At 39.2% G+C, this 17,054-nt stretch overlaps 1 protein-coding gene across 1 annotated transcript in view; it reads right to left on the bottom strand.

The window, feature by feature from the left end:
* Nucleotides 1-17,054, bottom strand: part of L3MBTL4 (L3MBTL histone methyl-lysine binding protein 4) — a 450,379-nt gene that overhangs the window by 286,037 nt on the left and 147,288 nt on the right. The window contains exon 6 of the mRNA XM_081263742.1: nucleotides 15,334-15,425. Within this exon, the coding sequence (XP_081119868.1) occupies nucleotides 15,334-15,425 (92 nt within the window). The remainder of the gene's footprint in view (nucleotides 1-15,333; nucleotides 15,426-17,054) is intronic.

Raw genomic sequence — 17,054 nt, 5'->3', positions numbered from 1 at the left:
TCAGGTAGAGGAGTGATTGTCATGACATGTGTGTATGCCAGCAGCACTTCTAAGCTCCGTGGGTGCTGTCACTAATAGTCAGCATGCAAAGCTCACATGATAGATGTGTGCAAGAAATGCTGGACATTTCACTGTAACACTGAGAACCCCACAAAAGCAGAGAGATTGCGCTTTGTAGTGATCATTCTGTATGCTAGCTCAGACTGAGGGAGGCAGTTGGCCGTTAGCCCTATCAGCACATTCGCTGGACGTGTGTCACTGAAGAGAGCTGATGTGCTAAGTGCACGATTCAATCTGAATGCCCACAGGCATTCGGGTTTATTCACAGACAAGAGCTGCAGTCAACAATTTCCTGATCTTTATTCAGTGTTGGAAGAAATGGAGGCTATCAGGCATGCAATCAAATCACAGTCACTGAGGCCCACGTTTTAAACATGCTATGCAAAGGACTAGGCAAGACCACGGTCTGATTTCCAAACCTTACACAACAGCTCCCAAGGGAATGAGATTCACAGGAAGTTTGTATCCAGATGAAAACAAAATTTATTAAAACACTAAAGACCGTTGCCCTAAGTTCAGTAGCCTGCTCAAAAGGATTTATCTCAACATCTTCCACATCTTAAATGGTCCTAATGCACATCTCCAAGACTGAAGCATCAGTTTTACATGTGAAGAGTAAGAGACCAGAAATCTTTTTTTTTTTTTTTTCATTTGCCACTTACGCATTCTTTTTTCAAATTGGTGCATTATGGTCATACATAATAGTAGGATTCATTGGGATTCGTATTCCTAGAATTCATATTCAAAAATGCATATAACACATGGTCCACACAGTCCAAGAAGAAATTGACAGGAAGTCTTTTGTAGGCAAACTGTGATATTAGTAGCTTGACCACATAGAACTGAATTTTTTGCCAAAACATGATGATTTTCTTCACTCAAAGGGAAAAATAAATTAAACATGTTATTGGTTAACTTCTTCAAACTAAGGAAGTTCTTCAAAAGGTAATATGAAAAAGTCGCCTCCTGAGACAAAAACGACCAAAAAGAAGGCTAGAATGCATTTGAAGGTCTATCCAAAGGAGAGAAATCCAAAGGAGAGAGAACTTTCCAGGACTGAGTGTGACATTCTTGTTAACTCAGCATATGACAGAACAAATGGAATCCAGGCTTCTATAATCTGAATATACAAAAGGAACCACTGAACACTTGCTATCACAGCCAACAACATACAAATGTGAGATACAAGTTTCTCACTAATAGAAATGAAGAATAAGGAAGGAGAACAGTTGCAAGGCCAGAGCTGTCCTTTATCATGCCATGTGCAGAGATGCCTTTAACCCAGTGAAGATGCACATAGCACTTACTCTAGCCAGACACTGTTCTAAGCGCTTTATGAATATTAACACATTAAAGCACCATAAAAGCCCTGTGAAGCTGGTGTTATTATGCACATATTACAGATGACATGCCTGAGGCCACAGTGCAAGTGCATCTGCCTTCAGTGTTCAGGCAAGTAGTCACTATCCTTGATCATCATGCAAGGTTATAAACATCACATCCCCCTCACTAACTAAAGATGCATAATTTAAAAATGTTATTCTATGGTTAAAATTATGACAATTGAGTATATGCTACATAGCCATTAAATGATCCTCATGCCAAAAGTTTGAAAATGATGCCATGGAAAAGCTAAAACAGAACCTGTATGTGTACATATGTGTGTGTGTGGGGGGGTAATATATAATAAACGTGGCAATGTAGACTGTAGAGCAAAGACAAATGGCATGAGACTACATGGCTAAATACTTAGGAAGAATGGTTAAACCATATTCCCACCATAACCATATACAATAATAATGCTCAATGGGAAGATAATGAAGATGGAATACAATGGAATACAATGCAGCTATCTATCAGAAAAGCAAGACAAGATCTGGGTCTGCTGAGGCAGCAGGAGAGCAATGATTAATATAAAGCATGTATTAAATAAGTATAAGTATTTTGATTTTTTGTTTGTAAAAACAACTAATTAGGCCTGGTGTGGTGGAACACACCTGTAATCCCAGTGGCTCTGGAAGCTGAGGCAGAAGGATAATAAGCTTAAAGCCAGCCTCAGCAATTTAGCAACACTCTGTCTCAAAATTAAAAATAAATAAATAAAAAGGACTGGGGATGTGGCTCCATGGTTAACCACTCCTGCGTTCAATCCCTGGTAACAAAAAAATAAAATAAAATATAAATGACTAATTGCATAAACATTATTTACATGTCGACATAACTACACTAACTTACAGATCCAGAACAATAAATATCAAATTATTTCGAGTGGTTCACCTAGAGAGGAGAACCAATGGAGAAAAAGCCCTTTACTTTTATATTCTTCTGCTTATTCAAAATTTTAAGTAGGCTGTGAGTTTTAAAAGATCAAAGGTGCACATAATCCACTGCTGACGATGCTGGGTGATTCAGCAGAATGCAAGCCACGTGAAGCCTCCTGTCTTCTAAGAAACTTGTACTTTATTCTTACTTGGGGGAAGCATGAACAAAACACTGAGCAGTGAGAAGGAGCCATTATTGTATTTTGAAATATCTTCTTAGTGAAACTGTGGAGAATTAATTAGAAAAGTAGCAAAACTAGAAGTGCTAACAATGGATCAGGCGGCTTTTAATATCTACCAACAACTGAGAATTCGCCATGTGCCATGTATAGCACCTAACTCAGCTTATGGAAGTCTTAAAACACCACATTAGAATTATTCCAATCCTCATTTGCCTGGGGAAACTGAGGCTCAGAGTTGTTCATACACTACATCATTTGCACAGCTCATTAGTATAAAACTTGGAATCCAAATTCAAATCTAAAAAAAAAAAATTTGCACTGAAGTGCAAAGTGTTCTTGTATTCTAGAACATTGCAATAGCCTTGTTGGGTGATAATAAGCACCCTGACCACACAACACAGGAATGCAGGAGCTGGGACTAGAGAGAAGGGACCAGATTCACTCTATTTAGGAGGTAAAATGGGGGAAGATCTGATGACTGGCTGGAGGCAGAGGATGTGGAAGACAGATTTTAAACTGACAGCCAGGTCTCAGGCCTACAAGGAATTCTCAACTTTTACACAGTGTGTAATATGAACTTTTATAACATGCACTATATCTACCTATGCCTTCCAAGACTTTATGGAGAGCTAGTGAACAACTACACTGTTCCAACATTCTGAAAAAGTCCTATAACTTCTGTGCTCTCCTAGGTATCTTTTAATGAATCTTTTCATCATAAAAGTTTACTCATTGCAAGATTCTGGAAAACTGTGCAAGCTCCTCCCTTGCTTTTTCCTCAAGAATCTTTATGATTTTAACAAAAGTGAACAACTGTATTTATCAAGAATATCAGATTCCACTTCTAGTTTTTTGGTTTGTTTTCATCAGACAGAAAAAAACAGAACTTGAAAATACACACACACACAAACACACACACACACACACACCCCTCACATATTCATATACACACTAACTTTTTTCTATTCTTATTCAAACTACCCCCTAATACAGCTGTTTTTAATGGAATGTGAAACAAGATTATTGATGTCTTTGGGGATTTTAGAAACCTCAGTATTACATAAAATTTTATGTGCAAATGACTATAAGCATTTTACTGAGAATATTATCAATAGCTTTCATTAACTGTTCAAAGGGTCTGTGACTAAAAAGAAAAAGAAAAAAGATTAAGAGCCACATGGGTATCCTTCCAGGGAATCTGTCATTCATCAATCCACTAACTAAACATATATTTAGAAGACTTCAATAAGCAGAACACAGCAGTCCACTGCAGCATTCATCATGGCTATACAGACCACACAACAAGACATGCTTCAAATTTCTGCTTTTTCAAAGTGATGCCAATTGTTGCTATTTGTTAGGCTAATGGGAAAAAATCATCACCTACATAATGAAACAAAACCTGCTGCAAAGCTTCAGTTAAGACAGCAGTGAAGGATGGTGGATTATATATTCTTAAACTTTCATTTTACAGACTCTTGTTATTTTGAACACTTTCATAGATTAATTCTGAACTCAGAATCGCAAGCTACTGCCAAGATTATACTGAGAGACATTCTACAAATAGAGAACATAGAAATCAGGGCTCAACAAAAGTATACTTTAATAAGTTAAGTTAATGCAATTCTTATTGGCTTTTTGTGAATCCATTCTGCTACAATCTCATATACAAAAGCTCTCATTTCCCCAGAACCTACTGATAGTAAGAAATTTGGCTGCAGTCACATTTTAATATACATGCTAACTACAGTCTCAGAAACCAAAGAGAATACCTACTAAAGCAGGTAACACACTACTGGATCTAGGGAACCTGAGACCAAGAAGGAAAAGAGGTCATGCAGTGCACAGCAAAGGACTGCATGGGCAGAACTTTCTAAAATAACTCCTGGAGTTGTCTGGTAATGAATTCACTGGCCATCACTGAATGTATTCCACAAATTCTCTGGTATAGTGTCTAAAATAATAAACCCACATCCCCTTCCCCCAACTGACTTAACTCTGCCAGGAAAAAGACAAGGATACTACCAATAAAAATTTCCTTTAGAGAAGAGTTGCGTCTACCCTTGATTCCAAATGCCACCCTGTTCTTCCTTCAATTTCTCTTCCTTCTGAAGAGCTCTGAGCTTGACATTCAGCTTCCAGCTGGCAATGCAGATAAGCAGCTGGTACAGGGGCTTCAAGCCCCTCCCAGGAATAGAAAAGCAGCCATGATCTGGCTCTCTGTCTCCAGACTTCAGATCAGCTATTTCCTAGCACCCCTGGCACTTTGAATTTTACCATTTCAAAGAAGCAGATTCTAAGTATAGGAAAACTATCTGAGCCACAAGATCAAGATGTATCTTCAATTTTGCTCTAGAACTCAGAGCTTTGGAGACTGAAAAATGGACAAAAAGGGAAATTCTTTCTGCTATTTGGAGTCTCAGCAATTAATCAGCTTAAAGACTTCACATCATATGGCTACACTCTGTTTTTAAGTGGGTTCCATATGCCTGTGATTTAAACATCAACCAAATTGCCTGAATATAATGCACATAATATATTTTTCCAATTTTTTTTCCTAGGAAAACTGCTAAATACTAATAAAGTTACCTTTAAACTGAGGGCAACAAAAATATACACAGAAGAGAAAAACAAACAAGTAAACACTTTGAGCAAATAAAAAGGGCATAATACTGAGATTATAATTTGATTCTAATTATGTCCAAATCCACACAGCATTTCATTATAGCTTGTACAGCAACTAAGGAAACAATGCAAGGTCATCATGGGGCTGTTATCAATATTTAAAGCGCCACCTAAGAAGGATCTAATTTAAACCAGGGTGGTGTTCTCAATGATTATCAAATAATTTGGAAGCATGTTCACAGTACAAAATCTTGACACCTGACTAAACTGTTTTGGCTGGAAAGGTTCTAGGTATTGCAGGTGGTTTTAAGGGGCATTATAACAAATATCAATTTTCACAGGAGCATCTTTCTGCACCTGCAGAGATAAATGCAAATCCAGACTTAAAACAAAACAAACACAAAGCCTTTTCTGTTTCTACTTAAGTACAGGCACATTTAGAAAAATTAGATTTTAAAAAATATATATAACTGAGATCTAGATGAAGGAATTAAATTTAAAAGGTGAAAGGGGTATTCCTTTTGCTTAGACTTCAAGTAAGAAAGACAGGGAAAACAGGAATGTGTTCAAATATGGCTGTCTTCTATCTAGGACAATTAGGAGGCCTAACCAGGAAGTGTCTTTGTTCCCCAAGGACTCCTGGCTTCACCAAAAGAAACACAGTGCTATCATCCTCGAGATGACTGGAATTTCCTTTCAGAACACAAAGTATATTTTTCCAAAATTATAACAGATTATAGAAGACTTTAAAGGGGAGGGGGGATAGAGCATGACACAGGCAAATGGAGCACTGAAGGAACAGGAGAGGACAGGAGTGGAGATGTAGATCTGTGTGACTGTCCTTGTTTAGGAGTCCAAGGAGACTGAGCAAGGAAGTACTGCTGTTCTCATCTGAAGAAAGACTGTCTGTGATCAGGTGTTAAGGCAGCAGAGAAGAGGGCAAGATTAAGGGCAGCAAAAGGTCAGGATGCTTTAGTTGCCATCAGGAAGTTAACAGGTGAAGTGAGTGATCCCTATGGCTCTGAGGCCAGGCACTCACCCTGAGTGCAGAGACAGAGCACACACGGTGCGCAGGCAAGCTACCAAGGAGGACAGCCAGGCATGAGAAGTTTGCCTCAAACTGAGGCAAAACCTGACCAGCAGGAATCTAGAGAGACAGGCACACAGGCCGACAGGCCAGGCTGTGTTCTGATTGAAGGTGGAGCCTGGAGCATACACAGCCACCAAGGAGAACAGAAAAGGACTCCAGGAAGAGTAGGGGACAATAGTCTCAGAGAAAGTAATTTTAAGAATGGTTGATAGTGCTGGGTATGGTTGTGCACACCTGTGATCCCAGAAACTCAGGAGGCCAAAGCAGAAGGATTGCAACTTTGAGACCAGCCTCATTAACTTAGCGAGGCCCTAAACAACTTAGCAAGACCCTATCTCAAAATAAAAAATAAAAAGAGCTAAAGATGTAGCTAAGAGATAAAATGCCCATGGGTTTAATTCCTACTACCAAAGAAAAGAAAAATATTTTGTACTTTAACAAAGTAAACCATATGTCAGCCACTGCCTTAAGCAAGACACTTTTACTAGGTAGAATTCTTCAAAAATTCCTTGAGAAATAGGTGATCCTCTGCCACTTTTGGATAAATACAGAAGAGGAAGAGAAGTATAAAACAGAGCCTCTCCTCCTTAAAGTGAGGGAAGAGGAACTGGAAAGCCTTCATGAGACAGCTCTTGCAAAAGCACCAGGAAATGACAGATGCCTCCTCCAGGGAGCCATGAAGACTTGAGGAACTGAAACTTAAAAGGGCTGCCAGGGTAGGGAGAAAGAAACCAGTCAGTCATAGGAGGATTACAGTTTCACTAAGATAGATGTTAAATACACACATGATACACTGAAGTACATGTTACAAAGACTGCCCTGGCAATAGTGTGGAAGAAAAGCTGACCTGGACAGAGAGAAATCAGCCAAGCGACTTTCTCTAAAATGTATGTTAAAAAATAAATAAAAATCCAGGGCTTACTCCAAAATTAAGTCATTAGTGGTGGCAACTGAGAGCAGCAAGGAAACAATTAGGAGGCAGAACTAGAGCAGATAAATGGGCAGACATACACAGCAGGTATCCAGCTGGTCACCAGGGATTTGAGCATGCAGCCTATTCACAGGGACATGGAGCTCTGGAAGGCAACTCCATGGAAAGAGGCTGGGATGAGTCCAGTTTGGAGGCATCCAGGTTGGGAAAAATTTGTGCAGCCAGGTGGGGAGGCAGGAAGCCCTGGAGGGAGAATAAGAACTCCACTGAAACTTGGGAGGAGGGAAGTTAGAGGCATAGATGTCTGACCCAGGAATATCTGAAGAAAGGGATCTGGAGGCAAAAATCACAGAAGAATAGGAATGTGAGAAGAGTCAGTTAAGGAGTAGCTAAGAATAAGCAAAATCAGAGGCCAAGAGTACATGAGTTCTGGGAGAAGGGAGTATAGGAAGAGGCCAAATATGTATCTGGCTATGAAATCCTGGAGGTCACTTATGCAGAACAGTTTCAAGCAACAGAGGGAATACAGGCCAGAATGCAGAGGTTGGGGGTGGAAAAGGTTAGAAATATCAAGAGAAAATACAATCTAAATGTTCAGCAAGTTAGACTGGGCTAAAAAGATGAATTAGAGAGAAAAATGCAGAACCCAGGGCAATATTTGTTCTTAAACATGGGATGACTTAGGCAAATTTGTAGACTAAAGGGAAAAGTACAGAAGAACAGAAATGTAAACTTACATATGAGTCATGAGATAACTGATGCAGTAAGATCTTTAGAAAAGCATTTAATGAATGGGACCTAGAGCACAGGTAAAGGTGGACAGATGGTGAGGAAGAATACTTCCTCCACTCCAGTGGGGGAGAGTAGTAAGAACAACTGTGCAAGAAGTTGAAGGTGGCACCATATCCATTTCAGGAAGTATGGTTTCTGGTGGGAGTGAGGGAAGAGGCTAGAGAATTCAGAATAACCTTCCTAGGAATAGGGACAATGAGACCAATGACACAGGAGGATGGCTAGGCAAAGTTCACCATGCTAAGGCTGAAAATTTGCCATGCACCCACCCTCAAGGCCTTGTGGTTCTTATCCAGCAGTGTATGGTGCCCATTGTAAACACAACTCATCCAGAATTGGACTGGGCAGCATGTGTGGGAGAGAATGAAAGAGGGTTCAGGAACCCCGCTGAGAATGGCTAAACTGGAGGACCTAGGGCACCAAGACTGGCCAGGGGAAATATGAAGCCAAAAGAGAGAAAATGAAAGAACTACAAGTTTAAAAGAAAACCTGCTGCTGTGAAAATATGAAAGAGAAAAGTCTGGGAAGACAGTGGATGGACCCTAATACTGCAGGGGTTCAACTGTGACTTACGCAAACATGGTTACAGAAGAGACGGACAGAACTTAAAAGGGGTAAAAGTCCCCAGGTGGAGGCTTTCAAGGGACCAAGAGTTGTCACTTAGTTGTCACTCTCTAAACCTCATAGATCCATGTTTTCCCAGCAAGAAAAGACACAAACTTGGATAAAGTTTGAACAGCAGGAGCCAGCACATGGAGCAGCCTTACAGGCTGGAAGGACAGCCTGACACAGCTCTGTGTGCATGCATACATCTGCAGCTGGGGTCTAAGTGAAAAGAGTGCTTTAGGAGGTGCATGTGAGATGAGCAGCAGTGCCAGATGACTGACTGGCAGAGAGCCATAAGATAAACCTCGAAACAAAAGGAAAAACAGTATTTTAAATTTCAAATCAAATCGAGATAGGCAAACCTTACCAGTAATGAAGAGAAGATGTTTTTACATCTGCTCTGTCAACAGAAGGTGTTTATATCCTCCTATACTCATTACCCCAGATGGTAAAATATATGATAAAATGTGAAACATGAAAGTTAAAATAGACCTGTAAATATGTAAAAACATTGTGCACAAATACAATAGGCATACTCTCCTTAAAAGAATAAACACATATTGTCTTGGTAGAATATGTATCTTATTTGCATGATGGAATCATGTGTATGCATGGATGCATTAGGATGGAAACTACATATTGAAGTACAGCATTAGTTCAATGTCTTTAGTTTTCCACTTTTAAATTTTATTTTCATACTTCAGTGTCAAACATTTCAGAGTTCCATCCTAGTGGCTGACCTGAACAACATCGTTATAATATTTACATGATGAAAATGAGCATTAATAGTCAAGGGCACAATGTCAACGTCAAATTGAGTTCGGTCTGATGCTTTTTCTTGGAAGGTTGATATGAAACATCTGCCTTTCTGACTGCACTGAAATCTACTTTCAATTATAACCATTGCTGATTTCATCTTAAAATATAAATGTCAAGTTGGAGTAACACTGTATCTTGACCACAGATGTCTTCTTCAGTCACCAGGACAGTTCAGCCCTAATAACTGAATTCTTCTCCTCATCCAGGGTCAGATGAGATTTCATCTAGTAAACTCATTACTTCTAAATTCCACGGCCAACTAGCGTCTTGTCTTGTACTACTATTGTGTTTTATGGGCATACCTTATATCCCAACTAGATGTCAAGATTCTACAAAACCTTGTCATAAAGCCCTTGGTGTTTTGGTCTACCTACACATCATTTGGCACACACAAAGCCTTAATAACAAGAACAGCTTCCTGTCAGATTAGAGGGGAAGAGAAAAGTGGCCAAAATGTCAAATGGTTCTGCTTTCTTGTTTATTAACACTTTGCTAAAACCTTTAGAGTTCACAAATATTTAATTTTAGTTCTATTTTACTGCCATATTATTAGCCTGAGAATCATAAAAGAGAACTTGCCCTGCCCACCACCCAGCTCCATTCAACAGTCTCTCAGATCTCTCCACCCTCCCTGGGGAACCCTTGCCTGCCCTTACATGCCCTGAGATCCTCCTTCCCTCACTGAGTGCTTTCCAGCACATCTTTGCCCTTTCTCTCAAAGTCAAGGAGAAAAATTTCTATAGCCAACAGTCTATTACACACTTTCTAACATCACCATCACATGAGGATTTATCTCAGGAGCAGAAATCCCATATTTGCCCCCTTGGTGGATTTTTAATTTAACACCAAGTCATACCAAAATCTGGAGGATAAGTTCTCAGTTCTGTAACTGTTCTTGCACTGGTTGATAGACCTTAAAGGAACTAATCAAAGAAATGCAGAATAATATTAATATACTGAATGGTTGGGATGAGGGAATGCAGCAGCCAGACAGAGAACAAAGCTTTGCTGCCATCAGTCAAACTTGCCTTGTTCAGCAAATCAGCCTTCATTTCACTTCTAACACCCATGTAATCCTTGGTGAAAATAAGAGAGGACCCTTGCCCAGGGACCCTAATCTAAGGACAAAGATCTGGTTACAAAGACACGGTATCTTTCTTGGCCAATTTAGTTACATGTAAGTTCTACTTCAATCACTACTCCCTCGTCGTTTTGACTTCTGACTGCCTTGAGACCTTGATGGTGACATCACCATGCCAGCTTTGCCTGTGTCCTTTGCTGAAGCTCAAATCCTGGGTCTCATATGGGCTGCATCTGCCCTTAGTTGTGGACCCTGCTAGGACCTCATCAGCTGCTATTTGGCCCTCTGTACCTCCTGGCCTGCACTAAAGGGGATGGGCACAGGGCTCAAGGAAAAGGTAACTGTAAGTTACAAAGGAGTGCCCTGACCCAAGCCAACCATCTTTAAAGGCCTTCTTCACTCAGAAGTAAGAAGTGGTTTCCAAAAGTCATTCAACCCTGACTGATCACACAAACACATCCAACACAGTTGGCCCTGTGAGGAGATGCAAGAGAAAGGGAAGGGGAGAACCCTTACCCTGATGGACACACACACTTTGGGTAGAATAAACAGCCCAAGTCTCATCAGGTGACAGCAACTTGGGGTTACAGCAACCTGACCTATAAGCAGGAACTGCATAGTTCTTATACCTTCTACAGAGTGAACCTTGAAACTGAACTCAGAACATCCTGAGGAGGTTCCCAAGCTACTCACTTCCAGGCTCCATGCCCAAAGATTCTGACTTGCAGGTCTCTCGAAAATCAAAGCAGTTAGCTGTACTTTCAAAGCTCCACAGAAGCATCTTATTTTAAAGGCTGGGTTAAGAACTTCTGCTCTAGATATTTTCATTTCCCATGTTAGGGAAGACACTGATCCAGATGACAGAAGAACATTTAATATTTCTTGAACATGAGATACTAGAAGTTGGTCTTAAGCTCTTCCTCTCTGCAACACCTCTTCTCCCCTATCTATTGTCATACCCAGTATTACAAACACTGGCCCTTTCACACAATAACAAATGTTAGAGGTAATAGCATTTGAATAGATAATATGAAAAGTAGAGCATGCTCTAACTTTAATTTAAATGGTTGTGTCCTGACCTGCTTTTCTCTGCCAAATTATTCCACCTCAAGCCCTAAGGAGTGGAGCCAGCCATCTATAAACTGAGACCTCTGAAACAGAGTTTTTCAAGATGGTAGAATTGAGAAGGTCACTTTCCTAGCTGACCCATTGCATGAAACCAAGAAAGCAGATAGGCAGCTTCTCAGCAAGGTCGGTGAAAAAATGATGGGGGAGCGCTTTACTGGGATTTAATATTGGACATGCAAAGTAGATCAGGAACTCAGGAGGTTGGATATAATAAAATAAGAATGAAATACCCAGGGCCATCATCATTGCTATGGCCAAAGACACCATCCAGAGTGGTCCCTTGGCAAGCAAAGTGGAGGGGTAATGGAATTAAAGAAACCTACATTTTTAGGAGGCCTGAGGTGTGTTTGGATATGGAGAGATCAGAGATAAAAGACACTGCCTGACTAAACTGAAAAGTGTGGGGCACAATATCCTTGTGCAGAAAAGAAACTTCATTTCTCCCAGCTGCCTGTGGAAGACAGAGAAAGGAGCCATTTTGAATCTGTGGCATAGGGGCCAGCAGCTGGGAGAGTCTGTTCCCGACAAATTGGGTTTGGCCTGAATCACAGGCCTGACAAACCCACATGAAATGACATAGAGTGTGCTTAAGTTAGGTTAAATCAAATATGGAAGGAGCTTTACACAGGGCACAAATGGTCATGGAAACCCACCCAATTCCTCTATTCCCCTCCAATCCTGCAGTTTGCAAGACTGGCGGGGATAGATGTGCCTAGCAGAGAATTGAAAAGGGCTAGGGTGGGAGAAAGTAAACCCAGGAGACCAGGAAAAATGGGGTCCACAGGTGATGTAGAGGACTAAGAATTGGCTCCTCCACCACATGAGTGGGACTCATGGGAGATCCCTAGAGTATAGTCTTCCAGTGTGGACCAGCAACACTGGGCCATGATGGTGCACTGATTTAAAATCTTCAGTAAAGCAGCATTCAGCAAAAAGCCTGGAGACAATCTGAGCCTAAATCATGTGATGAACACTTTTATATATTCATATTCATTTTTTTCTCATTTCAACCTTTTTTGAAGCAAGTTATTTTTCATGGATCAGTATTTTGAGAACTAAGATGTTTGATTAGTATATTTTGGTTTTGCTATATATTCTTTTATTTTTAGTTTTTCAAAAATTTACTTATTTGTTTCATTATCTATTTCCCTTGATTCTCTTTTCTTTTGCTAGCAGCCAATGTCTATTATTCTCCCTTTCACTCTGCCTTTAATTTTTTACTTCTATCTCTCCTCTTCTCTCATAATCATATCTTATATCACTTCTGTTCTCCCCATCTCTCATTTGAAATTGTAAACTCTTTTGCAAACTTACTATTTTTATTGTAAGCAATAACTCATCATTTTTATTTATTGTGATAATTAATATTGTAGACATCAGAGCAGGAACTATTTGGTTTAATGCTGATTTTTTTTTGCATTGGTTGTTGTTATTATTTGTCACCATCTAAACAGTGAAATACTAAAATTCAGGGACACTAATAATCTGCAAGGTAGAAAATCTACACCTCTGATCCATACCCTCAGATGGGTAGACACACAAATAACATGAAAAAGCAAGGGAATAAATCACCCCAAACCAACCAAGATACTTCAGTAACAGAATACACCAACATCACAATGGAAGAAATGTCAGAGAAAGAGTTTGTCCATAGTTTAACTCATCTGTGAGGTAAAGGACAATATAAGGAGTGAAATCAGAAAGAAAATATAGGACATGAAAAATCGCTTCAACAAAGACATAGAGATTCTGGAAAAAAAATCAAGCAGAAATCCTCAAAAATGAAGGAATCAATAAGCCAAATTAAAAATTCACTGGAAAGCATGCCCAGCAGACTAGGCCACTTGGAAGACAGAGCTTCAGGCCATGAAGACAAAGTATATAATCTTTTAAAATAAAGTTAACCATGGAGAAATTATGTTAAGAGACCATGAACAGAACCTCCAAGAAATATGGGATAACATGAAAAGACCAAATCTAAGATTTGTTGGGATAGATGAAGGCTCAGAGATACAATTCAAAGGAATACACAATCTTTCCAATTAAATAATATCAGATGATTTTCCAAACCTACAGAATGAAATGGAAAATCAAATACAGGAGGCTTAGAGGACATGAAATTCACAAAATTACAACAGACCCACACCAAGACACATTATTATGAAAATGACTAACATACAGAATTAAGGCTGACAGAGAAAAATGACAAGTTATATTTAGTGGAAAACCAACCCATATCTCATCTCATTTCTGAACCCAGACTCTCAAAGCTAAGAGGCCTTAGAAAAAAATGTACCAAGCTCTAAAGGAAAATGGATGCCAGCCAAGAATGCTATAAATTGAGCTTCAGAATTAACAAGGAAATAAAAACTTTCCACAAAGAATTCACAACTAGAAAGCCTGTAATACAAAATATACTCAATCTAATAGCTCATGAAGAAGAAATAAAAAAAAATAAAAGTAAAAACCAGCAAAGGGAGGAACTACACCAACAGAGCAGTGAATCAATGGAGAAATTAAATTCAAATGAAATCAAATTAAAAACCAGAAGCAAATCAAAATGTCAGGGAATAAAAATCACATCTCAATAATAACACTGAATATAGTCAGGCAAGATGGTACACGACTATAATCCCAGCAACTTGGGAGGCTGAGGCAAGAGGATCTCAAGCTTAAAGAGAGCCTCAGCAATTTAGCGAGGCACTAAGCAACTCAATGAGACCCTATCTCTAAATAAAATATAAAAATGGGATGGGGATGTGGTTCATTGGTTAAGCACCCTGGATTCAATCCCCAGTACCAAATTAATAATAATAACATTGAACATAAATGGCCTCAACTCTTCAATCAAAAGACACAGACTGGCAGATTGGATTAAAAAACAAGACCCAACAATAAGAGATTCACCTAATAGGCAAAGACAGACTAAAGGTGAAAGAATGAGAAAAAAATACATCACTCACATGGATCTTGTAAACAAGCAGGGATTTCTATCCTACTATCAGATAATATAAGTGGACTTCAAGCCAAAGTTAATCAGTAGGGACCACAAAGATCATTTCTTTTTTTTTCTTTTCTTTTTTTTAATTTAATTTTATTTTTATCGGTTTTTCACAAAGTTCTTGACATATCATATTTCATACATTAGATTCAAGTGGGTTATGAACTCCCAATTTTTACCCCAAATGCAGATTGCAGAATCACGTCGGTTACACATCCACATTTTTACATAATGCCATATTATTTCAGGGGTTCCATTACCTTCTCCAACACCTTATTAGACCCACCACTGCCATGCACCACATTAAAACAAATCCCTGTAATGCAGCCCTCGAATGGGTATATGCAAATAATATCAGCTGAGAAAGACAAAGATTAATACTTATTGATCATTATATGCAATAGTATCTCATGTCCTTTATGTATGCGACTGATATAGTCCTCCAACAACCTACCGAGATAGGCAGCATGCTTTTTCTACTTTACAGTGACATTCCCAATGTCACAGAGCTGGTTGGCCTGTGGCAGAACTAAGGTTCAAACGCAGGCTCCACCATATGCTTGAAAACAGTAAGGCACTGATGAGCTTCATTAAGAAATTTCCCAGTCCCACCTCCAACTTCAAATAAGTTGATGGGTTATCTAGATAAATGAGTTCATTTTGTTTAATATAAAATATAAGACCTCCAGTGGCTGACCTTGGAAAACAGCTCAACAGGTGCTGCTATAGCGTTCTGTTCTTTCAAATACTGCTCCCAAGACCAGGATTCTTGTGTTGCCACTGAAGGTGCTGGAAAAAAAACACAGGGTTTTCTTGAAGCAATCTGTGATAGAAATGTAACAAAATTTATTTGAAAATAAACTCAAGAAGCAAGCATAATAAGTTAGTGACAGAAGACCAGCAACTAAAAAGAAACTTCCCCCTCATGAAAATCACCCAACCACATTTTCCTATTTGGAACAGGATAATATTGGACAAATTCACCTTCAGGAAGATGCCTGACGAATACTTAAAACAGGTGCTTTCAAAGAGGTTTTCTGGAAAGTGATGGTTTATATTTAAGAAAATAATATGTAATTTTTTTTCAGTGTGGAGATCAAACCCAGGACCTCCTACATGCTAGGCAAGTGCTCTACCAGTGAGCCACAACCCAGTCCCTTAAACACTTTTTATAATTTCCTTTTGCTTTCTTAACTCTTTGGTATAAATGTCAACTGTCAAAGGCATTGTGGCAATATTTGTCAAAAGCCTTAAAACTTATTCCTACAATTTGAACCAGCAATTCTCCTTCTACAAAATTGACTTACTGAAATCACAGTAGATATGCCCAAGGTGCAAAACACAGGGTTCTTCAGCTAGAGCTCATATAATAATGTAACATCAGAAATGAACTAAAGGTCCTCCAAGAGGAAGTTAAGTAAACTCATTGTACAGACATGTCATTTTAATAACAGACAGTAAAACCACGTTGTAGAAGGCTGTCTAATGGTAGAGAAATGCTATGTTGATGATACAGTACTGAGTGGGGGGAAAAGTTTAGAAAACAAAATAATCCTTTTTGCAAATATGTAATGGATTATAAAAAGATGAAAATTATATAAATAAAAATCTTGAATGAAGTCATCTTTAGTGCTACGATTATAAATCATTTCTTCTCTGTTTTTCTGCTTTCCAAATTGTCTACATTAATAGCTAATCACTGTAATTCAATAAGTGTCATTTTAATAATGTAAATCTAGGAAAAAGAATTAGGCATTGTTTTAAATTTATGTTCTGAAGCCTAGTAACATCTCCTCAAGAATTATCTCCTAAGGGAGTACTCAAGCACTAATAAATGTCGATGGAAAAATGTACATCACAATGCAACTATAAGAAAGCAAAACAGTGTTAGTACGGGAGGAAGATTAAATAAAACTATAGTGTGTGTGGGTGTGTGTGTATGATTGAAATCATCAAAAACTATATTTTTGTTTCTAAAATATTTTTAAAAACATCTTAAGGATTACAATCAGTTTGCATGGTCCTTTGTGTCCTTACTTATGTTAAATAAAATATGAAATAAACAAGGCATAGAAAGACAAATATTGGTCAAGCCAGGTGGCTTAGATCCATCCACACCAGCCTGTGCAGGACCCAGGCTCACAGGGGACTTGGTCCACCCCTCCCCAGGTGGGGCAAACACATGCCAGAGCCTAGCCTCTGGCCCAGGACCATCCCTTCTTACCAGTGGACTACTACGGGAGCCGAGATCCAGCCCAGACCCCCAACACAAGCTCCTGTAGGACCCAGGATCTCAGTAGGCCCGGTTCACCCACACCAGCCTGTGCAGGTCCCAGGCAAAAAAACAGACCCAGTCCATTCCTCCCCATGGTGGGACAGACACCCACCACAGCCTAGCCTCTGGTGCAGTACTGCCCC

This window comes from Spermophilus citellus (assembly GCF_964194105.1).
Source record: "Spermophilus citellus genome assembly, chromosome: 12".
Lineage (NCBI taxonomy): Eukaryota > Metazoa > Chordata > Mammalia > Rodentia > Sciuridae > Spermophilus > Spermophilus citellus.
The sequence above is the reverse complement of the archived record's forward strand: the minus strand, read 5'-3'. Positions and strand labels throughout refer to the sequence as shown.